Raw genomic sequence first — 27,805 nt, 5'->3', positions numbered from 1 at the left:
ACATTTCAATTTGACCCTAAACTTTTGAACAGTAGTGTAACTCAAATAGTCATGGATGGATTTTGATGATTTGTCCGAAAACAACAATTGTTCTCATCAACGACGAACACACTTCACTTCCTGCTCACGGCGTTCCACGCCCCTACCTTGCCAGTCCCGCACTGCGTAGAGTATTCTAGGAGATGGAATTTATTTTCAGAACCCGGCCAACGCTAAAGCGCCAAAAAAACTACACATCAAGTTGTTGTTTGACACCGTCACACGTCACGGCATTATTTGGAAGACCTTGAAACGGAAATACCACGGTATCTACAACACATGCTAATAGTGTTGTCCCGATACCAATATTTTGGTCCCAGTACCGGTACCAAAATTATTTTGATACTTTTCGGTACTTTTCTAAGTGAAGGGGACCACAAAAATTGCATTAATGGCTTTATTTTAACAAAAAATCTTAGGGTACATTAAACATGTGTTTCTTATTGCAAGTTCGTCCTTAAATAAAATAGTGAACATACAAGACAACTTGTCTTTTAGTAGTAAGTAAACAAACAAAGGCTACTAATTTAGTCTGCTGACATATGCAGTAACATATTGTGTCTTTTATCATTCTCTTATTCTGTCAACATTATTAAGGACAAATGGTAGAAAATGGATTATTAATCTACTTGTTTATTTACTGTTGATATCTGCTTACTTTCTCTTTTAACATGTTTTATCTACACTTCTGTTAAAATGTAATAATCACTTATTCTTCTTTTGTTTGATACTTTACATTAGTTTTGGATGCTGCCACAAATTTGGGTATCAATCCGATACCAAGTAGTTACAGGATCATACATTGGTCATATTCAAAGTCCTCATGTGTCCAGGGACAAAATTCCCGAGTTTATAAATATACATTTTAAAAAAACAAAAGATGTTCTAAAAACAAAAAATATCGATGTAATCATAGTAGTATCGACTAGATACGCTACTGTACTTGGTATCATTACAGTGGATGTTAGGTGTGATCCACTAATGGCGTTTGTTTACATTTTGACGCCGGTGAGCTACGGTATGTAGTGGAGCATGTTTAGCTATTCCTCGTCCGGCAGGGATGATCCTTGGAAGAAACCGGTACTTTTCAGAGGCGGTATATTACCGAATATGACTCATTAGTATCGCGGTACTATACTAATACCGGTATACCGCACAACCCTACATGCTAGCATTTAATCCAGTTAGCAAGCTAACGCTAGTTGGTCTCTATGATTTTATCAACATGTGGTTATCAATCACGTTTTTTCGATTATTTTAATTTAATACGGTAATACTAACCTTTGGGATTTTTTCAGCGGGTCATTGTTACCGTTTATTTGAGGTAAAAACACCCGCAGCTGCTGAGACCGATGCACGAGAGTGGCCGCTCTTGTAACCCGTAACAACGCACGCACCACGGCGATTGACCAGGCTGGCCAACTTACCGACATCATTTTCATTTGTCGTCCAGTTAATTGGCTTATCGAAGATCGGCCCAGGCCTAGTCTCGACACAGTAATATAAAGCAGACTTTACTCCACACGTCCAGCGTGTAGCGAGCTCAGGGGCGCAGCGGCCTGCATCGACGGTGAGCTGTGAGCGAGGTTGACAAGGAGCAGGCTGGGACAGATGTGCGATGAAATAGGCCGGGACAAGGCAGTGCGTGGACGCCAGGCGTGCACGTGTGTCTGCGGAGTCGCAGCAATGCTTTATTTAGTTGACAAACAACATCGACGTGACCTTTAAGCCGCGGCGGCAGCAAGACGGAGCGAAGATGTGGAGAGCTGCGGCGGCAGAGGTGGTGTTTGAGTGAGCAGCGGGGAAAAGGGGAACTCAAACAAAATATTGGCTGCATTTCAAGAGCGGAGTGTTTTTAGATATGTTATTTATTTAAGTTGCGTTGCCGTGTGACAGCAAGCGTTATTGTCATTCAAAAGAGCCCGGCAGAGTATTTCTGCCGACTCTGCTGATGCAACGGGTTGATAGCGGCGACACAATACACAAATAACGATAACGCCGACTGAGCGTCGGGGAGGAGGGAGGCGGGGTCATGTGAAGGACAGATGGCTATTATGTGCAGGAATGTGCAGGTCAGTTTTTTTTTCACCCTACACTAAGGCCATGTCTACACTAAGTCGTTTAACCCCTTAAACGAATCATTATTTAGCCTAAGCCCCGTTTCAGCCACACTAAACCAGCGTTTAAGGTCCCCCTCCTCGGACAATTTTCTTGCCATTCAATCCTTGAATCTCCGGCACTTAGCTTTGTATGGACTCATTGATCGTTTACAAACTGAGTTCGGAGAGGAAGTGACGCCAGAAAGACCTCGCACACACAGGAAGTGACGTCAGAAAGAACGAGCTACAGCCAGCTCCATAATAAAGCGGTTTCGTAACTCGGAGGTAACCACTGGAAATATGGAGGCGAGTCATCCAGACATGCCCAGTGTTTCTCCTCCTACATGTACAGACGCTTGTGGAAATCACATAGGAATACATTAAGAAAAAGCGATTGCAGCTATTTTGGGTACAACACTTCTCAGACGGCAAGATAACTTTTCAATGTCCGGCCAGGTCAGCTGTGATTCTACTTAGCGAAAAACGTTGTTCATTTGTCGAAGGAGAGACAACGAGAATGCAAGCTCCCGTGGATGTGATAAAAATGATAGCGTGTGCTTTGTATTACCTGGCCGTCGAGGAAAACTGCGAATGCATTTGGACTGGCAAAGCAGACTGTATCAGTTATTGTCTGCTATGTATGTCGCAAACTCAAAGTCTAGGTCAGGGGTGCTCATTACGTCGATCGCGATCTACCGGTCGATCGCGGAGGGTGTGTCAGTCGTTTGCCAGCCAGGCATTAAAAAAATAGTCCTAAAAATTAACGATCATAAATCTTCACTATGACGTCACTTTCGTCACTTGATTGACATTCACGGCACCCGAGGGTCTTCTGAGATGACGCTGGCTGCTGCCAGCTCATTATTAAGAAAAAATTACCGACAGGAAGGCGAGAAACACTTTTTATTTCAACAGACTCTGGCGCCGTACCTGTCGTCAAAACTCCGAAGACCGACTGCACAGTTCCTGCCTTCACAATAAAAGCTCTGCTTCATCCTGCCTGCGCTAAGAGTCTCAGAAAGCTGGCGTGCACAAGTTAGCAAGCTACGGAGTTTGCCGCCAATGTATTTCTTGTAAAGTGTATACAAAGGAGTATGGAAGCTGGACAAATAAGATGCCAAACACCAACGACTTTCATGTGGTATTGGACAGAAAGGAGGACTTTTTTTCTCCTCCATTTGAAAATGCAGACGTTATCAGCACCACTGTCTGATTCCAGTCAATGCAAGTCATCAGAATCAGGTAATAGACCAACTTATATTCTTGTCTTCATGAAACAAAGGAATCTATATGTGTTAAACATGCATGTATTATCATTAAATACCTTTAACTTGTTAACTATATTAACTATATGTGTTAAACATGCTTGTATTATCTTTAAACACCTTTAACTTGTTAACAATATTAACTATATGTGTTAAACATGCTTGTATTATCATTAAACACCTTTAACTTGTTAACAATATTAACTATATGTGTTAAACATGCTTGCATTATCTTTAAACACCTTTAACATGTTAACAATATTAACTATATGTATTAAACATTCTTGTATTATCATTAAACACCTTTAATTTATTAACAATATTAACTATATGTGTTAAACATGCGTGCATTATCATTAAACACCTTTAACTTGTTAACAAAAACATATAGTTCATAAATAAGTAAATATAAATTATATATATGAATGAGGTAGATCCCCACGACTTGATCAATTGAAAAGTAGCTCGCCTGCAGAAAAAGTGTGAGCACCCCTGGTCTAGGTCCAGACTATATAAAGTCACCAAAAACAAATGGACAATGAAGGTGAAGGCAAAAGAGTGAGGAGTGTCCTGACCAGATATCTAGATCCCTAGTTTGATTGATGTAAAATGTTCTTTATCACATTGTTTACGTGTCTAATAAAGATTTTATTAATTTATGATGGCTCAAGCGTGATTCACTACAATGGGGCCCCACAGCACACTGGATTTCAGTTAATTGAAATACCACAACACTGGATATTGTTTAGATAAGTTAAATTTAAGAACTTGCACACAAAGCAACACTGGAGATGACTATGACATGCGCATTTTCCGCGCATGCTTAGTAGGTCGCGTTACGCCGGCGGACGGAGGGGGGCGGGTGTCTTAAACGGTGGCATTGTTGTGTGTGGACAAGGATAAGGTTAGGTGTGATTTACCCTGGATAACCTTATCCGGATAACCTTATCCGGGGTAAAAACGGGGCCTAAATGGGAAACATGAAGGCGAGGCTCATTAGCTGCAAACAAATTATGCACGGCCTGAAGTCACAAATGGTAGTCGCTCGCCTTTTTGGCGCGAGCAAGCCAGAGAATGTCCATGTGGTCTGTAATGTACAGCTGTGTGCACGAGAATGAGGAGCGCAAGCAGTTAAAAGGAAGTGTGAAGGGAGTCAACGGGGCTCATTAGAGCTGACTGATCCTACACTTCTGCGCTGTTCTCGCCACTTAACAAGCTCTAATATGCTCGCTGAGAGGAGGAGACGAGTGTGTGTGCTGTGCAGCAGAGACCAAAGACATGCTTTTAAAGATGAGGAAGATGCTGTGGACAGCGGACAAAAAAAGCGTGCATTCTAGGGTTGTACGGTATTGTATTAGTGTAGTACCGCGATACCAATGAATCATTTTCGGTACTATACAGTTTCTGAAACGTACCGGTCCCGCACCCCCATGCGCCCGCGTCGAAATCACGTCGTGACATTGCTGGTTTACGAGCAGACGAGCATGTACGGCGGCACACAATCACAGAGTACTTACAAGCAGACACAGTGTGTAGACAGAAAAGGGAGAATGGACACATTTTGGCTTAAAAACTAATGATAAAGGTGAAGATATAACACTGAAACACCCTCAGGAAGAGGTGCTTTAAGACATGGCTAGCTAGCTAGCTAGCGGCTAACATCCATCTGCCGTCGGCAATGTTTTAGCGACTTCTAAATCACTAATCCTGGTCTCCATGGCGACAAATAAAGTAAGTTTCTTACAATTATCATCCCTGCTGGACGAGGAATAGCTAAACATGCTTCACTACACACTGTAGCTCACCGGCATCAAAATGTAAACAAATGTCATTGGTGGATCTACAACTAACATCCACTGTAATGATATCAAGTATCGAATCGATACTATTATGATTACGTTGATATTTGTTGGCATTACAACAACTTATTTCGTTTAAAAAAAATTATATATTGTTTATAAACTCAGGTAATATGTCTCTGGACACATGAGGACTTTGAATATGACCAATGTATGATCCTGTAACTACTTGGTATCGGATTGATTCCCAAATGTGTGGTATCATCCAAAACTAATGTAAAGTATCAAACAACAGAAGAATAAGTGATTATTAAATCTTAACAGAAGTGTAGATAGAACATGTTAAAAGAGAAAGTAAGCAGATATTAACAGTAAATGAACAAATAGATTAAAAATACATTTTCTACCACATGTCCTTAATTATGTTGACAAAATAATAGAATGATAAATGACACAATATGTTACTGCATATGTCAGCAGACTAAATTAGGAGTCTTTGTTTGTTTACTTACTACTAAAAGACAAGTTGTGTTGTATGTTCACTATTTTATTTAAGGACTTAACTGCAATAAGAAACATATGTTTAATGTAACCTAAGATTTTTTGTTAAAATAAAGCCAATAATGACATTTTTTTGTGGTCCCCTTTACTTAGAAAAGTACCGAAAAGTATCTAAATAATTTTAGTACCGGTACCGGAACCAAAATATTGGTATCGTTACAACACTAGTGCATTCACACTTGTTAAACTGTTCTTTTTAACCGAACCGAACAAATGTGAACACCCCACACAGAAGTGTGAGGCGATAAGTAAGCAGGAAGAAGACTCACTTTGCCCCACTTTAAGGACCACCTTCATGCCCTGCGTGGCACACACTCCGCCCCTCATGCTGTCCAGACTTTGGCGCGTCCCATCTGATGTCGCTGCAGGGAGAGGAAAATGACATAGTTAGTTAAGCGCGCACACACACACACACACACACACACACAAAGTATGTCCATTCACACGGCACAGTGACTGTCAATTTCCAACAATACATTCCGCACAAGCGTTCCGGCGAGGCGACAAGTGACATTTGCAGAAGCTGCAATTTAAAAGCACGACTTGAAACTTTGAAATGTCAAACGGAAAAAAAGAACGAGGGGCACTTCAATAAGTCTTCTTGCTCATCGGCATACATTAACACCCCCCGCGGCCCCTGTCGCCGTCGCTTTAGATAAACCACTTTCACCGCGCAGTATAAAGGCGGGGGTGCAATTTTGTCTTGGATTGAGATTGAAAACATCTAATTGCTGTGCTTTTAAATACATTAAAGGTACAAAAAGGGAAAAGGTGATTGCTGCTTTTGTCCACTTATGTGCACCCAGCTGTGTCTTGTCTCCTCTCTAATGTACTGGTCAGTGTATGTTTTGGTCAACCATACATGAAAAACAACTGATTTACTTGAATATACTTTTGAAAAACTGCGAGCAGAACATTTTACACAAAGTTTAAGGCAACATAACCACAGCATACAAGTATACTTGATCTTTTTGTGACAGTATCTGCAGTCACACAACCTTTATTCGGTACACCTGCAGCTCATCAATTGATCAGCCAAATCACATGATCACACTACGTCATGATTTGGTTGCCATGACAACAATAAACCCATCCATACATTTTCTAGCGCTTGTCCCTCTCAGGGTCGGGGGCTGGGGTGGGCGGAATTAGGCAGGGTGACAACAATAAACAAAATATAAAATACATCTAGCCGAGCTATGCCGCCCCTCTTGACTGGTGATTTAAATTTTTGCTGAATGAATTATAAATAAACATTTTTTTTTCTTCTTTGAAACTAAGAATATTTAGATGGGTCTGTGTACCTTCCGTTCATTCTATTTCCAATTCTGAAACCCAAATCAAAAAACAAAATTAGGGCCGTTTTTCGATTTTTATTATATATGGCAGATTTTAAAACAAAAAAAAAGGCTTGACTTTCATTAAAATATTGCCATGACATTGGATTTTGTGCTGTTTTCCTTTTATGCATTTTTGTTTTTCCTGATAAACACAAAAATCCAATTAATGTTTATCCAAAATGAAAAAATGCATGTTTATCTGTGTGATGACAAATTTAAACAGAAGCAGTATTTCAGCTTGTCTTTCGCGTTTAGCATGTTTTTAGCATAACGGTAACACCTTTGTTTATCAGGAGTCCTATTGTCGTTTTAAAAAAGTGTCATTAAATAATCATCCAACTTTTGTTTCAGAAATGAAAATAGAAAAATTGGCCCAAAATTTGTTTTTAGATTCGCATTTAAGAATTGTAAATAGAATGAACGGAAGGTTCACGGACAGACGGTAGAGTGGCCGTGCCAGCAACTTGAGGGTTCCAGGTTCGATTCCCGCTTCCGCCATCCTAGTCACTGCCGTTGTGTCCTTGGGCAAGACACTTTACCCAGCTGCTCCCAGTGCCACCCACACTGGTTTAAATGTAACTTAGATATTAGGCTTCACTATGTAAAAGCGCTTTGAGTCACTAGAGAAAAAGCGCTTCATAAATATAATTCACACAAAGAGCAACAAAAAACATGAACCAAAATGCTGACAATATTATATTCCGACATTGGAACCGAAAGATGCTATTTAAAGACTAAAATGATACAGGATGAAGAACGCTTATTTTTAAAATTCTAGTTTCTGTATTTCAAAATAACATTCAAATAAACCAAACGGTGTTTTGTTTGTCAATTAAAGTAAAGTTCAATGACCTGTACTTCCCCTGTGTCTTGATTTTTACCAAATCTTGTCCCACCTACATGTCTATACCCCTGTGTCCTATACCTATCGTTCCTCTCCTCTACACCTGTGGCCAACACCTGTGTCTTGGCCTTGTGTCCTTCACCTGTGTGTTGACTTTTGTCCACACCTCTGTCTTGTTCTCTTCTACTTCTATACTGTCTTTCTTTTTTCCATACTCACCTGCGTCCTGCTTCTTTTTACGTTAAATAGAAGCCAACAGGTGGAGCTTTTGAGGGGGAGGGGGGATGTCGAAGTAGACGGGTCAGTGGGGATGTTTTACCGGGGCTCCAAACACAAGGGGGGCACTGGGCTTTGGTAAAGTTTGAAGATTTTTTTTTCCTGTCGTTTCAATATGCAAGTTATGAAAAAAGAACATCATTAATGTTGAGATAAAATTAATATAGACGTGAAAGTTAAATAATAAGGTTGCGTGAGTCAACTGAAGAATGTCTAAGACTACTTATAAAAAGTTATTTTCAATTTTAACTTTTGTATCTCATTGCCCATAACTGTGATGCGTTCAAAGACACTCGATTCAATTTAAGAAACAAAGGCGTCAATAGTTTTTAATGACAGGGGGATACTTAACCCCCAGGAGATGCGGTAAAAATAATATAATCATAATAATAATGATGTGTTATGATGAAGATAATCCAATGTGTATCAGCTAATCTCTACTTTACGCTTTAAAGCAGGGGTGTCAAACGTACGGCCTGCAAACAGGTTTTTTCCGGCTCGCGTGATGAGTTTGGCAAGTATAAAAATGATCGGCTTTTTTTTTCTTCTAACGAAAGAAACTGCTGTTCTAAATGTGTCCACTGGATGTCACAATAGCAATTCTGTTAGGCAAGCAAACGGTTTATACCGGGGTCAAGCAAGAGTTACACAGTAAAGGGTGACTGTAGTTTCTACTCCTCGACCCTCACGAAACTTAAAACCTGCCGTTTTATGTCTTCTGCTTCGAACACATTGTCATTTGGCACCCTCGTTGCCCCAAAATGTCTCTGTCAAACATGAGAAAAGTGAACTTAACTCTTTTGAATAGTTTTTTCCTCCGTTTCTTACGATTTGTTGAGTTAGCACTCGATTGATACGTGGACATGACAAAGGAGGAATTTGATACCTAGAAGAGTTGTGTTTTTTGTTCAATCCCAGAAAGACTTAAGGCTTAATCCTGGTTTTGTAGATATCAATCAATCAATCAATGTTTATTTATACAGCCCTAAATCACAAGTGTCTCAAAGGGCTGTACAAGCCACAACGACATCCTCGGTACAGAGCCCACATACACTGAGACCAAGTCTAAACTCATCGTGTTTTTGAAACTGCACCAATTTCCTCAGAATTTTGTTTTCATAATGTGCTGTTTTACTTTTGGCCAAAGTAAAACAAAGAAAACAACCTGGAGTTGTCTTTATTTTTAAGTTATCATGCCATGATTTACCATTCTGGCCCACTCGGGAATTGATTTTCCTCCATGCGGCCCTTAGGCTAAAATGAGTTTGGCACCCCTGCTTTAAAGTGAAGGATTGATTGATTGATTGATTGATTGAGATTTTTATTAGTAGGTTGCACAGTGAAGTACATATTCCGTACAATTGACCACTAAATGGTAACACCCGAATAAGTTTTTCAACTTGTTTAAGTCGGGGTCCACTTAAATTGATTCATGATACAATACAAGGAAAACCTGACCGATTCATAACTATATTTAAGTGAAAAATGACATGTTGTATGATTATTTAAATTAATATGCATGCTACTTTATATTTAATTTGTTGGCACTTTTTTGTGAAAAAAACACTTATTATTAAGGGGGGTTTATCGAGATATATTCTCAATATGTTAATCCCATCTGTAAAAAGTGTGTGTTTTACAAAGCTGGTTTCCACCAAAATCTATGAAATAATATTGTTTTTAGTGTGTGTAAACATACAAAGTGTGTGTGCGTATAGGGTGGGGGCGTTGTATTTAGGGTGGGATGGGGGGCTTTTAGGAGTTTGTGTATGGGGGCCCAGAATTTGGTGCTACACCCCCGACAATATCCAGGAACCAAGTTTCATTGGTCATCGAGTATGTAAACTTCAAATGCTGAAAAAAGTGCCTAGGAGAGTCACAACGTCTCTTTTTATCCAAGGCTTATAATTATACTAACACCATCCGCTGTCCGTCAAACAGCTTGCAGCTTCAGGGCAGCTTGGCAGCGCGGCAAGAATGTTGTCAGTTATATATTTATGCAAGAAGACGAAGAAGTGAGACAAAGTGACAACCGCACCTCCTTAGCATCAATCAATCATGCACTACTCGCAAGCTCCCCACCCCCCAGCCAAAAAACAAACAAACAAATAAAATAAAAAAAAACGCTCGTCCTTCCCTGTTTTCTAGGTTTTAGCCACCGGTAATCATTTGTCCTCACACTAGCGATTAGCCCGTCTGGAGAAAAAGGGTGTAAGGGAAGATGGAAGGAAAGTGAGAGAGAGAGATAGAGAGGTGTGAAGAAGATGCAGCTTCACTTCTAACACCTCCTTCTTCTCTCCATCCTTCCATGCATAATGTGGAGCGTGAAAGCAGGAGGAGGACAAGACGGAGGTCAATGCATGAAGCACACTTGCACAAACAGGAATGCAAATTGGGCTCACTTTGGGAGACGTCTAATACAAATAGCATTTATTGACTTTATATGACAATTTGTTGTCCCGCCTGTGCATGACTGGTCCTCTCTTCATTTGAATGTGGACTGAGGAGAGAGATGGGCCAAACGGACACGCCCACTCACCTTCAGCTGTTCCGAAACTAATGTCCTCTGACACGAGTGGGCAACAAGGGAGGTGAGGAAGACGACGTGGGCGAGCAGACAAGGAGGGCATGCGGAGGGACGGGATTGCCAGGCCAGGAGATGTGATTGGCCGTGACAAGCTGTCGGTGATATGATGAGGATGCAACATGATGCCATGTGATGATGGAGTGACACGGCGTGGACCAAAGTCTCTTCTGCCAGAGTATTTGTGAGGGCATGGAGGTGTCCCCGTTTGGGGGGAAAAAAGAGTAACGGATACGAAGGAGGACGTGGCCGTTCACAATGAGATAAGAGCGGAGACGGGGGAGCGATGAGTAATTGAGACAATGATGAGCGCTGATGTGACAGGGCAGAGGACACGGGAGAGGAACCGACGTCTCTGTGGGGACACAATCGATGGAATAAAAGTGCAGTCACGGCGTGGAGGTGCGCACACGAGGGGGTCGGGGAAGGACAGCAGAAGATGACAAACGTCCATATGCAAGTGCATCATGCTGGATGAGGACATTGGACAGATCCATAATGCATGAGACATATGAGACACAGGTGCACAGCAAACACAGAAACAAATACAGCAAATAACACAAAGGTCTGTCTTCCTGAATTGACGTCCTACACCTACAGTGCATCCGGAAAGTATTCACAGCGCTTCACTTTTTTCACATTTTGTTATGTTTGATTGATTGATTGTTTGAGACTTTTATTAGTAGGTTGCACAGTGAAGTACATATTCCGTACAATTGACCACTAAATGGTAACACCCGAATAAATTTTTCAAGTTGTTTAAGTCGGGGTCCACTTAAATTGATTCAGTCACAGCCTTATTTAAAAATGTAATACATTCATTCTTGTCCTCAAAATTCTACACTCAGTACCCAAAAATATTTTTTTTTGCTTGTATTTTCAATTTAAAAAAAAGACATTGTCATTTCCAGATGCACTATATGTTCTGTTTTTGCTTGAACTTTGTGTCGTACAACTGTGTCTCTCCATGCACTGGTTGACCAGTGTGTCCTATACATGTGTGCTGCTCCCGTCTGCTAGGCATGGGAATCTTACAGCAGTAATGATTCAATTCAGAATTGATTCTCGATGCAACATAAATTTCAATTCTAACCGATTATTGCACGGTGAGACAGGGCTCAGTGCGTGTGCCTCACAATATGAAGGTCCTGGGTTCGATCCCGGGCTCCAGATCTTTCTGTGTGGAGTTTGCATGTTCTCCCCGTGACTGCGTGGGTTCCCTCCGGGTACTCCGGCTTCCTCCCACCTCTGAAGACATGCACCTGGGGATAGGTTGATTGGCAACACTGAATTGGCCCTATTGTGTGAATGTGAGTGTGAATGTAGTCTGTCTATTTGTGTTGGCCCTGCGATGAGGTGGTGACTTGTCCAGGGTGTACCTTGCCTTCCGCCCGTGTGCAGGCTCCAGCACCCCCGCGACCCCGAACGGGACAAGCGGTAGAAGATGGATGGATATTGAAGCAGATTTTTTCATCAGAAACAATGTGAACATGAATAAGGTTGCAGCCTTGACCAAAGTCCATATTTCAGTAAAATTGTGTCCACTTTGAACACAATATAAAGTGCTATACAGTACTGTATGTCAAACAAAAACACAAGAGGGCGATGGATCAACGTTCTACTCAATAACAAAGCCAAAAAAACAACATCTAGCTGGACTGTTCTCATTTGCAGCCGCTCTGCCAACACACACACACTGTCACTAGCCCTGTGGTGTACTCACAGTTTAAAATCACAAAACGCCATAGCCTTAGGCAAGTTGCTCCAAGGATAAGGAATCAAACATAAAAATCCGCTTTACCATGTCGAATAATCTTCAGTGCACTCAGCGAAAGGAAGGGCGAGTTGAGGAGGCAGTGTTGACAACGCTGTGGATACTTCCTGAGTGTTTCAAACCACACATTGCTTTTTCCGTTGCTTTCTTTGCACTAATACTGAGCTAGCAAATCTAGAACAATGTTGTAAGAGGGCTGAAAAACACACGAAATTCACACGCAGTAGCACAGTAGCACAGCACTGCTCTGCTGACTGAATGAGCACATGAGGTTGATAAGCCCACCTAGGCCTGGGCCGATGTTCGGTAAGTCAATTAACCGACGATAAATGAAAATTGAAATCGGGAAGTTAATAAATCGCCATCTGCATTCATGCTTTCTGTCGCATTTAGCAGCTACGCGCATGTGTACCATGGCGTAATAAAAACAAAGGGGTGAATTATCTTGTACTCGTTAAGTGTTGATTCTTTGTGCAGTGGCACGGTTACACGGGCCGCTGGCCGGCGAGCATCACACAGTGCAACTAGTTAGCATGTAGCAGATAACACGGACAAAATGAACACAAAACCAAATGCCATCGCAAACCTTTGGAACAAGATGAGACGATTAAGACCGAGAGGCCAGTTTGCCGAATGTGCGCGACTACAACAACGCCCACTTGAAATACAACCACTCGACAGTCCACACTTACTTCGCACTCACTTGTGAAGGAGCCAGGTGACAGCTCAGTGCAAACAAAACAGTGCAAAATAGTCTGCGCTCACAAAAAAACATCGCCAAAGACATGCTGCCATTTAATACTGTTAGAAAACTAGCATTTTTTAAAAGTGCTGTCATGTCATGTCATGTCAGTATTCCCGACTTGGAATCTGCCAAACTTAATTTTGTTTTGTATATGACCTCATTAAAAAGGTCTGAACTTGATAGTCAGTTAAGTAATGTAAAACTCGACCTCGGCCTACATGTTCAATATAGAAGTGCAACATTGTTTGTCAACACTTTATTTAGCTATTTTAATTATTGACGGCGTGGCGCCGTTGGGAGAGTGGCCGTGCCAGCAACCTGAGGGTTCCTGGTTCGATCCCCACCTTCTACGAACCTAGTCACGTCCGTTGTGTCCTTGAGCAAGACACTTCACCCTTGCTCCTGATGGGTCGTGGTTATGGCCTTGCATGGCATCTCCCGCCATCAGTGTGTGAATGTGTGTGTGAATGGGTGAATGTAGAAATAGTGTCAAAGCGCTTTGAGTACCTTGAAGATAGAAAAGCGCAATACAAGTATAACCCATTTACCATTGTTATGATTGTGTATAATTGAGCCCTGCATCCCCTACTTAAATTAAACAATTATTTATTTATTTATCATATAAGTGCAACATTTTGCAAACAGACAGAGTATATTGTATTGTTATTATTTGTTTGTTTTATTTGACTTGGAGATTTAAACGTTTTCATTTCTATAACGTTAAAATACACAAGAAATACAAGTTTAGGGCATTTGAAAGGATATACATGCATTTTTATTATGTATTATCATTAAATCAATGGTTAATATGTAATAATATTGTTTATCTGCAATAATTTGTAGGTCAATATATCGTCATGCAAAATTTGTTATCGGCCCAGGCCTAAACCCACCCACAATGGATGTGCTGCCAGGCACAAAATGGCTACACTGTAAGACACATAATGGGTGGAACATTCATTCTGGGAGACAAGCTTGGTACACTAAATCATATTTGTGGCTCATAAATCGAAACGTGCGTACAAGGAGGGGTTACACAATATTTGGTCGCTAAATTATCCTAAAACATCTCAAAACAGGTGGCAGATGACCATTATGAAATACAAACACAGTAACACTGTCGTGTCACTACAGCTCGTGAGTGTGCCATACACTCACAGAGGTGCCATTTACCCATCACTTCTTGTGTCTTTCACCTACTCCTTGTCTCTTCTCTACCTTTGCGGCCTACACCTTGTTTATTTTCCATCCTTGTGTCGTTCCCCTAGACCTTGTTTATTTTCTATCCTTGTGTCGTTCCCCTAGACCTTGTTTATTTTCTATCCTTGTGCCCTTCACATGGGTGTTTCTTGTCTAACATGTCCAACACATGCTCCTTGAGTCATGTTTACTGAGTCCTTTGCCTGTGTCTTGATTGACATCCACTGTTGTGACACCTACATGTGTCCTACATCTGTCTTGCTTCTTATCTTCCCTTGTGTTCTGCACCTGTTGTTATCCACTCTAACCTATGTCTTGTGTCCTCTACTGGTGTCCACCTACACCTGTGACTTTCCTTTTGTCCACCCTTGTGGCCGACACCTCTGTCTGTGTTCTTCTTTACTTGTGTCTATTGTCTACGCTTACAGTACGTCCTACACCTGTGTCCAGCTTCTTGCCTGCTCTTGTGTTCCACACCTGTGTCTCACTTGTTATCCGACCTCGGTTCTTCGGACCCATCTTTCTTAATGTCGTTCCTTTTCTTGTCTGTCGTCCTGTTATTCACCCATCTTGCTTCTTTGTGGCACCGCCCGTCTGTCTCCCACCTGTGTCTCATTTCTGTGTTGTTGTCAACATTTTCCATGGGTTCAGGCTGGTCCGTCCTGTGCGCCCCCAGCATGCTGCTAGTTCTTGGTCCTTATGTGTCTGTCTATGCAGAGCATTGCCGTCTGTGCAGCTTGCCCTCTAAATGTTCGCCTCCACAAGGCCAAGTTAGTGTCTCAAGTGTGTGTGTGTGTAGAATTTACAGTTGTCTTCCTGTTTAAATTTGTTTTGCTCCCTTTCCAGAGCGCCATGTGTGTCATGTAGATGATGAAAAGCGTATAACCTCAGCTCCTCGACCCCTCTGACCTCATCCTCAGTAAAACATTAGAGAGAAAAAAAAACTGGCTCACCATGAAAATAGACCAAAAACCTTTTTTCAGAAATCTGCTGACGCTTTTATAACCAGACTGCAAGCATTAATGAAGCTATCACAAGCCATTAGTTTGTGGAGAAAAGGAATTCCAGTTGAAACAGAACAGGCTCTATTTGGACTCCACATGCAGAAGGAGGGGGGGGGGGAAATCACACACCAGTGGAGTATTATTTTCACTTTGCATTCCATCTCAGAATACACAACGAACCACTTCTTCCAACACAGCGTGAAGTTTCCCCCAAACTTGTTTTTCAGTGATGGGAGCGGGTTTGTTCACATCTATTGTTGAAGACAAAACAACAATAACAACAACAACAAAAGACCTCTGTTGACTTTATTGCGGTTGCACTTCATCGCCAAACTGGGAGCAGCAACAAAGACAAAATAAGACAAAAAGTCGGCGGGTTTTTGGGGCCCCGGTTGCACGGTGACTGGATGGCATGCATGGGCTTTGGAATTGAGGACGGAGTGTGTCACATGAGGGTAACGAGACAAGGAATATACATTTGAAACGGTTTGATTTACTCTCTCTCTATGTTAACAACTGCCTCTAGATGGAAATGAGCAGAAAGGAGTCGGGATTCTATTCAAACCTTCTTTCCCTCTGTGCAAGCCCTTGCTTACGTTGACTGAATGTGGTTTTATTGTATAACAGGGCTATTCAACTGGAGGCCCGTGGGCCACATCCGGCCCGCCAAAGTTTTTCATTTGCCTGCCGAACATCACCCAAATAGGCTCGATGAAACTTGATTAACATACAGGACATGCTGGAAACGAGTAGCGAGGGCAGAAGAATGCAATTTTTGACAGTGCAGTGTGAAAGCCGATGTGTTTACTTTGCAATTAAGTAAACACAGTCTCAAAGAAATATAACCTGCGGAGGCACTTTCTGACCAAACAGCCACATTTTGATGTCTGGCCCTGAGCCCTTGGGCTCCTGCAACTGCGGCCCTCTTCATTGTGTAGTTGAATATCCCTGTAGTATAAAGAGCATGGTCTAGATCTGGTCAAGTGCCTTGTTTTAACTTCTGTTGTGAATTGGCACTTCTGCAAATACCTAGGAATGTTCAATCAGGGTTTTATGCTGCCGATTCCAATACCGATCAGGGTTTCCCCTTGATGTATTTGATCGTGACAGTGCGCCACAGCAAAATATTAGCCGCCACACCTTAAACATTTAGATTTTTTTCATGTGAAAACAAATTAAAGTAATATGGTGTATTGTAGCCTCCAGAAGACGACACAAAGTCTGATGCTCTTTTTAACCTTTATTGACAATTTTATGCAAACAACGTGCCCAATCCCTATAAGTGTTTCCTCCATGCAAATATGTCCGTCTCAGTGCTTCACTCCCAACATACAACACTTCCTAATTCTCTGCCAACACGGTGAGTTCAATACCATAGGAACAATTTACGCCATAACACAAGAACATACACATTAACAGTTACAGTTACAGTATGAATAGATATACATATAGTTTATTATTTGCACACTATTGATTAGTGATGCACCAAAAATTTGGCAGCCGAAAAAAGACGTACTTTGATCACCGGAACGGAGCTGCCAAAACCGGATGTTGTGAGGATGTAGGCACACACATGGGGTTGTCTGGGGCAGAGGCAGCATGTCCGTGCTGTGGACGTACTTCGATGTATCCAAGATATACCCATGGACAGCGATCTTCAAAATTTAAGATGACAGTGGCAGCTTTAAAGGAGAAGAAAGTTTGCAGCAGCGTGAAGCTTTTTGTTGTGTCACTCTAATAACGATCTACTCAGTGGCCTAGTGGTTAAAGTGTCCGCCCTGAGATCGGTAGGTTGTGAGTTCAAACCCCGGTCGAGTGATACCAAAGACTATAAAAATGGGACCCATTACCTCCCATGCTTGGCACTCAGCATCAAGGGTTGGAATTGGTGGTTAAATCACCAAAAATGATTCCTGGGTGCGGCACCGCTGCTGCCCACTGCTCCCCTCACCTCCCAGGGGGTGAACAAGGGGATGCAGAGGACAAATTTCACCACACCTAGTGTGTGTCTGACAATCATTGGTACTTTAACTTTAACTTTTAATCATATATTGATACCACCATTGGTGGCGACACCACCGATTTATGGATCGATCCGCCCTCCTCTTACGTGTTAAGTACTGACTGTAACAATGCCACCGACAGTTGTTATATTATCTTATCTCGAGACTCTTATAAATCTACTTGTTGATTTCCTGTAAATAGCTGCTTACTTTCTGCTGCAACGCGGTTCCATCTACACTTGGGGTGGCATGGCGTAGTGGGTAGAGCAACCGTGGCCTCTTACCATCCAAAAAAATCGCTGCCGTTGTGTCCTCGGGCAGGACACTTCACCCTTGCCCCCGGTGCCACTCACACCGGTGAATTGAATGATGAATGATAGGTGGTGGTCAGAGGGGCCGTTGGCGCAAATTGCAGCCACGCTTCTGTCAGTCTACCCCAGAGCAGCTGTGGCCATGAAAGTAGCTTACCACCACCAGGTGTGAATGAATGATGGGTTATACATGTAAAGCGACTTTGGGTACTTAGAAAAACGCTATATAAATCCCAGGTATTATTATTATTATTATTATTATTACACTTATTTCTTGGTGTTGTTTCTTGCTATCTTTGTGACTATCTTAGCTATTAGTATGATACTAAATAATGCAGTTTATTTGCCGTAATGGGGGTGATTATTATTAGTATTATTAACTTAGAGAGCGGCTCCACACTGTATATGGACATACATAATTAGCTGCTAGCTTGTCAACCGGAGGACTAAAAATAAATACAATATTAGCCAGACAGGATCTGTTTTTGTGATTGACCTTGAAATGCATTAATCGGCAATGGCGATCACGTCCTTTTTCAAGAAATTGATCAGCAAATCCCTAAAAATAACGTTGACTTAAATCTGAAGATCAATAAATTGCCAAGTGCTTCTTACATTTGATCTTATTTTACTTAAGTTCTTGCTATTTTGGCCTTATTTCTAATGTTAGCTGTTTATGCACCAATACACAAAGACCATTTACTTGTATGTGTAAATATTTCTGGCAATAAAAAGAATTCTGATTCTGATTCATTGAGAAATCAAGATCACTAAATGAATGCACTTTTCTCTGAGCCCTATCTAAAATTCCATGGGTTCATCCTTGGTTCAAGCCCCTCCTCAATGTTTTATCAAAACCGGGCGCAACTGAATCGTTTTATCATAATTCAGCTACCCTGCACACACTGACCCTATTATTAGGAGATAAATAAACAATATTACTCAAGAATGCACAGAGAGAATTGCAGATTTGTGATTGAAGTGTTGTATTAGTTTAGGTCAACCATATTTTAATGCAATGCATTACTTTTGTGAGGAACCTGCCGTCATGGTCACAGGTTAGAACCCACATGATCTGTCACATGCCCACCCAATATGCTCAGAGAATCTGGAGAGGAATATCATGCAATCGGCCCGAATTTCACACATGCCCCCACACAGTCCACACCATTACCTCAAAGCACACATGTTGTTGTTTTTTAACACGGAGGGCTAGCGCCACTCGGAATCACATCCTATTAACCTTCAGCACTAACATGCACGGGATAAACTGGGCCACGTCACAGCAGCCGCCCCTGTCCTGCTCCAAAAAAGTGAGCGCCGCAGCAAGGAGACCAGCACACATGCTTAAATGTAAATGGTTAGTTCAGGGGCGCTGAGGCCTCCGACGCTGATGTTTTCCGTCACGCTGTTGTTTGCCTTTGACTAAATCCGTGTCGCAATTCATGAGACGGCACAGCTTGAGCTATGTGTGTGTGTGTGTGTGTGTGTGTGTGTGTGTGTGTGTGTGTGTGTGTGTGTGTGTGTGTGTGTGTGTGTGTGTGTGTGTGTGTGTGTGTGTGTGTATCCTCGATGGCACGTTCTGCTAGAGCGATGATTCTTATATGAGCACAAAATGTTACTGATGTTTTTAAATATGTCGCCAAGATCGCTCACAAGATCCGCAGTATGTGCATCAAAACACAATCACCGCACAGCCGTCAACAGGAGAGGGAGGGGCTTACTTCACTCCCACATATGGCGTGAGTCGAAGTCGGGCCAGTACAAATGAGAAATCGGTGAAAAACAAAAGCGAATAAAAGTGCTGGTGAAGGGAAACGAAACGCTAGAGTGGAATCCAATGGCTGGCTGCATGATGTAACGTGGCTAAAGTGGCAGCCATGTAGGACAGTCACAAGCAATGTTCCATACAACTGGGTCAACGCTCCCATCCCGGGGCAGCGAGGGCATTCTTGAGTGTGTGTAAAGTGTGTGTGTGTGCGCGCTAACGTCTAGTGCACCTTCCCAGTGATGCATTTTGCATGCATTTTAAATGACTACTTCAACGGCCGCCTATCATTACAACAAAACTTTTCCTTTTCTTTTTCAAGAAGGCACCCAAGGTGAGCCAACAGGGCGGCGAGTTCACTTTATGTGTGTGTTTGTGCGTTCCAGCCGCCCATGTTCCGTTACATCAGACAATAGACTGGATGCCTGGAAGAAATGGGTCAAGTTTTTCTTCCTCTCCGACCGTTTTTCTCGTATTCCCAAGCTGTTCCCAGAATGTCCACTTGTCTAACTACGACGACGGCGGCAGATCTACAACCCCCACAGCAAGTCTGAGAAGTTTGCACTTGTGTATTCTAAATCATCTCGCCTGGGAGGACAGACGTATTCAAATATGGACATGCCAGATGTGTAAACAAGGCTCCCACGTCTTCTTCCTAGAGGAAGTGTGCTTAAGCGTGGCTACTTTTCTAAAAGTAAAACTGGTTTGCTAAAAGTATGTCACACAGGACACCCTGGGCTGGAACTCTTAATCGTGAAGTGCTGCACATGAAAGGGCAAAAGTTTGTCAAAACTAGGGCTGCAACGATTCATCGATTAAAAAAAAAGATTATTTTATTGTATTTATACTATGTGTGAGTGTGATTAATCGTTTAATGAGTGCAAATAATACAAATGTATACAATCCGGAATGCATCGAGAGCCCGGACTGCTAAATCCACGGACGTAGTTTCTGCACGGCCACTACAATAGGGCGCACACGAGAGCAGTGCAAGTGGGTGACCAACAGTGTCGTTTTTAATTTTTATTATTACATGTTAAAATTAAAATGTCAATGTTGATGACGTGCATTTTTTAGAGAAAACAAAAATTTGAAAATTAAGGCAAGCAAAAAAAAAGTGTGTTTCAACTATTTTCCCTAAAATACACATTGAGGTTATAAAGCAGGGGTCCCCAAACTACAACCCACGGGTTAGGGTTAACATCGACAATCTGGCCCGTGGAATGTCCTAATTTAAGAAAATAAACAAATAAATAAAAATATTATTATATTATTATTACCATTATTCAAATATCTCGTGTCCAGTCAGTTCGGCAAATCCCATTGTTGACGTAGATGCCCATACCTGCTGTACAGGTTTACTTTACAAAAGAGAAGTGTGGGATAGTTATTTTGTTGCCTTATTTGTGTTTGACTTTATTAACAACTTTGGATATATTTAGTGTGGCACAGCTTGGCCCGAGCAGGAGCAAATGGAAAGAAAAAGAAGGAGAAAAAGAAGAACTTTCCTCCAGAAGGTTTTATCTTTGTGGTGTCAGATAAAAAAAAATTGAGCTGTTTGGCCACAATACCCAGCAATATGTTTGGAGGAGAAAAGGTGAGGCCTTTAATTCCAGGAACACCACACCTACCGTCAAGCATGGTGGTGGTAGTATTATGCTCTGGGCCTGTTTTGCTGCCAATGGAGCTGGTGCTTTACAGAGAGTAAATGGGACAATGAAAAAGGAGGATTACCTCCAAATTCTTCAGGACAACCTAAAATCATCAGGCCGGAGGTTGGCTCCTGGGCGCAGTTGGGTGTTCCAACAGGACAATGACCCCAAACACACGTCAAAAGTGGTAAAGGAATGGCTAAATCAGGCTAAAATTAAGGTTTTAGAATGGCCTTTCCAAAGTCCTGACTTAAACCCCATTGAAAACATGTGGACAATGCTGAAGAAACAAGTCCATGTCAGAAAACCAACTGATCTGCACCAATTTTGTCAAGAGGAGTGGTCAAAAATTCAAGCAGAAGCTTGCCAGAAGCTTGTGGATGGCTACCAAAAGCACCTCATTGCAGTGAAACTTGCCAAGGGACATGTTACCAAATATTAACATTGCTGTATGTATACTTTTGACCCAGCAGATTTGGTCACATTTTCAGTAGACCCATAATAAATTCATAAAAGAACCAAACTTCATGAATGTTTTTTGTGACCAACAAGCATGTGCTCCAATCACTCTATCACAAAAAAAATAAGAGTTGTATAAATTATTGGAAACTCAAGACAGCCATGACATTATGCCATACTTGCCAACCCTCCCGTTTTTAGCGGGAGACTCCCGGTATTCAGCGCCTCTTTCGACAACCTCCCGGCAGAAATGTTCTCCCGACAAACTCCCGGTATTCAGCCGGTGCTGGAGGCCACGCCCCCTCCAGCTCAATGCGGACCTGAGTGGGGACAGCCTGTTCTCACGTCCGCTTTCCCACAATATAAACAGCTTGCCTGCCCAATGACGTCATAACATCTACGGCTTTTAGACAGTAGAGTGCACAACTGCGCACACAACAAGGAGACGAAGCAGAAGAACGAGGAAGTTACAGACATGGCGACGCCGTCGACGAGCAAGATGAAGAAATACGCTTGCAAGTTCCAAAACGAATGGAAACAAGAATTTCAGTTCATCCAGGACAGTTCGAAGGGGAAGGTGTATGTAATTATGTTGCCTGTACATTTTGTAAAACAGACTTCCATTGAACACGGTAGCCGAGTCATGAACGGAGGAGAAGTTAAACAGGACAATACTGCCATCTACTGGATAGACCCCGGAACACTGAAATTCAAGTATTTCTTTGATTTATATGTATAATAAAATAAATATATATATATAGCTAGAATTCACTGAAAGTCAAGTATTTCATACATATATATATATATATATATATATATATATATATATATATATATATATATATATATATATATATATATATATATATATATATGAAATACTTCAGTTGTTGAATTCTAGCTGTAAATATACTCCCCTATTAACCACGCCCCCAACCACGCCCCCTCCCCACCCCCACCGCAACCCCCACCGCGCCCCCCACCCCCACCCCCACCCCCACCCCCACCCCCCACCTCCCGGTATCGGAGGTCTCAAGGTTGGCAAGTATGCATTATGCTCTTTATAAGTGTATTTAATTTTGACCACGACTGTGTACATATATATATATATATATATATATATATATATATATATATATATATATATATATATATATATATATATATATATATATATATATATATATGTGTGTATATATATATATATATGTATATATATATGTATATATATATATGGCCCTTGAGTGAAAACGTTTGGGGACCCGTGTTATAGAGTGTGTTTTATCAGATTACTTGATTAATGGAACGAACTAATCAATAGATGCTGCCCTGTTCAAAACATGCACCCGTACCTCGTTGCTGCAGGTGCTATATCTTTCGTATAAGCCACATGGTGGCGCTGGTATAAGACCTCAAAAGTTGGATTGACTGAAATGTTCTCACACATCTCTACAAAATACCCAAGGCTGAATCACCACAATATTTGGTAGAAACCTACTGGCAAGCACATGTTTGAGCGAGGTTGGGTTAAAAAAAACTTGACCGCCATCAAGAAAAACCTCTTCGAGGACTCACATTTTATATTTTAGTCATTAACATATTGTTTTCTTTTTCATAGTGAGTCGCCGCTGTAAACAGAAACATCATTCTGATGTACCGCCGTGTCACTTGAGCGCAGTGAGGGGGAAAAGTGGGAGACAGCGACACCCAACTCCAGGCTTCACATCCCCTGTCACTTGTCAGACTGTCATCACCATGCACACACACACACACACACACACACACACACACACACACACACACACACACACACACACACACACACACGCACGCACGCACGCACACATACTCTGTCTTCCGCTGAGCAGAACTCCGCTGTGACATTGTCTGTCATTGCTGGATTACAGCGTTGGCATCAGGCCTGCAAACATACTCGAGACAACGTGGGATGACAACCTTTTGGCCACAAAAAAAAAAATCCCTGCTGTTCCAATTCTACATTTCCTCCCAGCCAGAAATATTCCCAAGCTGTCAGAGTCATCCCCTCGGGCTGACGACCCTGGCAACCGTCAATAAAGCGCATATTTGGACCACGGCGGCGATGGAGAATGAGAACATAACCAGGTGAAGGACGAAAGTCTGCCTTGGAACCGTAAGATGGGGAAGTGGGTCGCGGGTCTGAAGGGAGGAACGATCTGTGACACGCATCTGGAGGGAAAAGGGGAAGCAAGTGGGAAGCGTGAAGGGGAGGGGGGCTTCTAAATTAAGACGACGGGACGCAGACGGCAGTGAAAGTTAGAAGTGCAAGGGAAACCAGCCGGACATTTTATTAGGTACGCTCCCTGAAAACAAGGACAATGTTTGCTTTGATTGACGTTTGTGGTGTTTGTCGATGGTCCATTCCGCTCTTTTTTTTTTAAATTCAAATATAAGATGACCCTTCTTTTTTCATGGAAAAATATTTTCTAAAACATAATAAAAACAAATATATACGTGTTGCCGTGTGACGTGTCTGTATGTGAGTGTGTTGACAAGAAGAAAAGCACTATAAATCTCAAGCTGCAAAACATAAGACGAGCCTCCGCATTTTGGTAGTGCAATGTAACGAGATACAGTACAACGACAACAAAAAATTATTGTCTTGCTCTGTCAAGCACACCATCAGCAGCTTTTTTCATATTTTCTTGGATAAATGTCCGTAGTTTATGTGTTATTCTAACATATTTGGCTGACGTCGGTATGGTGCAGACTATAGCAGTGCTATGCTCGCCAATTTGGCAACACACTCATAAGTATTTTTTTCATTTCCCTCTTTAATTCAGTGAATATCATCCATTTCTTCTTTTCAGCACTGTCTTTCACTCACACTCCCTTCCTTCCCATGTTTGGAAAACAAAGTTATGTCCATCTGTAGCTTAGCCAAGAGACAGCTTTTATCTCAAAACACTCTTAGTTCAAGTTAAAGTTAAAGTACCAATGATTGTCACACACACCCGAGGTGTGGTGAAATTTGTCCTCTGCAGTTGTTGACCCATCCCCTTGTTCCATCCCCTGGGAGGTGAGGGGAGCAGTGGGCAGCACGGTTGCCGTGCCCAGGAATCATTTTTGGTGATTTAACCCCCAATTTAGCCCCTTGATGCTGAGTGCCAACATGGGAGGTAATGGGTCCCATTTTTATAGTCTTTGGTTTTGAAAATATTACTTAAAGTACAACAACAACAAAAATGGTTTGTGAATTATTGTCTTGACTGGATTGTAATTTTAATGAGACGTCAATTAACTTTTTAAGTAAATAATATCACATATTTAGCAGGTGGACAGTTGGTCATGATCTCTCATGACATCCTTATGAATTTATGGTATATAAATTTGACCCTTTTGTGCACTTCCCTGCTGCACTATTTTTGTTATTAAATACATATTACCTGCACCTCGCGTGCCGTCTCTGCAACCTTCAGTCATGACCAAAACAACAGTGACATAAAACGTAACACAACCATTTGAGTAATCCTGCTTCATTGATAATCATAACTCCACCTCTGTTGTTTACTAACGGAAATGCTGATTATCAGTCCTGCTCGACACCGACACCTATTTATTAATACCACCTTAACATTTGACAACCAAACAATTACACAAGGCGACTCAGTAAAGAATCTGAGTATAATCTTCGACCCAACTCTCTCGTTTGAGTCACACATTAAGAGTGTTACTAAAACGGCCTTCTTTCATCTCCATAATATCGAATATCGAGTGTTCCATTTTGTCCACTAGCGACGCTGAGATCATTATTCATGCGTTCATTACGTCTCGTCTCAATTACTGTAACGTATTATTTTTGGGTCTCCCTATGTCTAGCATTAAAAGATTACAGTTGGTACAAAATGCGGCTGCTAGACTTTTGACAAGAACAAGAAAGTTTGATCATATTACGCCTATACTGGCTCACCTGCACTGGCTTCCTGTGCACTTAAGATGCGACTTTAAGGTTTTACTACTTACGTATAAAATACTACACAGTCTAGCTCCATTCTATCTTGCTGACTGTATTGTACCATATGTCCCGGCAAGAAATCTGCGTTCAAAGAACTCCGGCTTATTAGTGATTCCCAGAGCCCAAAAAAAGTCTGCGGGCTATAGAGCGTTTTCTATTCGGGCTCCAGTACTCTGGAATGCCCTCCCGGTAACAGTTAGAGATGCTACCTCAGTAGAAGCATTTAAGTCCCATCTTAAAACTCATTTGTATACTCTAGCCTTTAAATAGACTCCCCTTTTAGACCAGTTGATCTGCCGTCTCTTTTCTGCTCTGCCCCCCTCTCCTTCGTGGAGAGGGGGGGCAACAGATTAGGTGACCACAGATGACGCGCTAGCTGTTCAAAGTCGGGACCCAGGGTGGACCACTCATCTGTGCATCGGTTGGGGACGTCTCTGCGCTGCTGACCTGTCTCCACTCAAGAGGATCCCCTGCTGGCTCCACTATGGACTGGACTCTCACTATTATGTTAGATCCACTATGGACTGGACTCTCACAATATTATGCTAGATCCACTCGACGTCCATTGCACCGGTCGCCCAGGGGGGGTTCCCCACATCTGCGGTCCCCTCCAAGGTTTCTCATTGTTGCCCGTTGGGTTGAGTTTTTCCTTGCCCTGATGTGGGATCTGAGCCGAGGATGTCGTTGTGGCTTGTGCTGCCCTTTGAGACATTCATAATTTAGGGCTATATAAATAAACATTGATTGATTGAACTTGTTAACAACATTTGTGATACTTTTTCAGTGGGCATGAGTGAGTTACATAAGAAAAGCTCAGACTCACTTTGGGGGAGAAGTCATTTAGCGCCACCTGTGGGTTTACATTTATACATTTCTAAACCCAGACTGTACAGTAATTTATTACCTGTCTTATCACAGGGAAAGTATCTTTTTATCTCAGGGACAGTCGTAGAACTACACTTCATCACGCTGTTTCTAATATTCCGACCCTCTGGTGTAGCAACCAAAATCAGAAACAGCTCTGTGGTGAACGTTCTTCCAACACAAACACGCTTCAAAGCAGTCGAGGTGACATGTCAGATGCGAGGGTGTCCAAAAATCTTTCGACACCGACGTTGAAAAACTCGCAAAAGCACGCAAGACGAAGAGGAATTGACCTATATTGGATCTCCCCAAATAATGTTTGTAGAACACACACTTCTTTAGCGACTGTCACTTAGGTTTTATTACATGAACGTTTTCCTTTTGATAAGACAGTTAAACTGATGCACGCTCTCCAAAGTGGAGCCAAATAAGAACAATGCTAATCTTAGGAGAGCTGCCCATATTTAGCATCTTTTTCAAGAGCGAGAAAAATGTAATGCTTGGATATGCAAAAATCATGCGGGCATGTTTTAAGGCACTTTGTGGTGCTGTACTACAGTCATACTTCAACTTAACAGTGTTTTGAGATAAGTGCTGTCTCTCGATTAATTGTTATGCTTTAAGTTGCTGGCAAAAATTTGAGTTAGATGCATCCCTGCCATTAGTTGGTGTAGCAAATGTCACAGTGAACCCTGTAAGACCCGCCCAAAACATCAGGTCTTCTTCGCTAGCATTAGCTTGTAGCTAAAGATGGACATAACTTTGTTTTCCAACCCTGGGATGGAATAAAGTGAGTGTGAAGGACCGTGCTAAGAAGAAGAAGTGGATGGTATTTGTTGAATTAAATAAATGAATAATCAGAAACAAACAACCACGCGAAGCAATTCCAGCGTATCACCGCTCGTCTGCACCATACTGTAAAAGAATGAGTCTAACGCCAGCCAAGGACGTTTAAATAGTGTCTAAACGGCGGGCATTTATACATGAAATTATGGAGAAGCTGCTGACGGTGTGTTTGTCAGAGAAGCAGCTGGAAGGATTTAATGTAAAATTCCACTCTCCAAGGTAAATGTTGTACATTATTACGACATACTTCATAAAACTACTGTAGTTAGACTTAGATTTAGACTTAGACTTCCTTTTATTGTCATTCAAATTTGAACTTTACAGTACAGATAAGAACGACATTTTGTTGCATTAGCTCGTTGAAGTGCAGGATAAAAG

General features: G+C 41.8%; 1 protein-coding gene across 1 annotated transcript in view; it reads right to left on the bottom strand.

Annotated features, from left to right (window-relative positions):
- efnb3b (ephrin-B3b) overlaps window positions 1-27,805 on the bottom strand; it is a 159,879-nt gene that overhangs the window by 15,889 nt on the left and 116,185 nt on the right. The window contains exon 3 of the mRNA XM_062065385.1: window positions 6,033-6,125. Coding sequence (XP_061921369.1) covers window positions 6,033-6,125 — 93 coding nt within the window. The remainder of the gene's footprint in view (window positions 1-6,032; window positions 6,126-27,805) is intronic.

Source organism: Entelurus aequoreus, linkage group LG12 (genome assembly GCF_033978785.1).
Source record: "Entelurus aequoreus isolate RoL-2023_Sb linkage group LG12, RoL_Eaeq_v1.1, whole genome shotgun sequence".
NCBI lineage: Eukaryota > Metazoa > Chordata > Actinopteri > Syngnathiformes > Syngnathidae > Entelurus > Entelurus aequoreus.
Note: the sequence above shows the minus strand (reverse complement) of the source record. Positions and strands in the feature narration are given on the sequence as shown.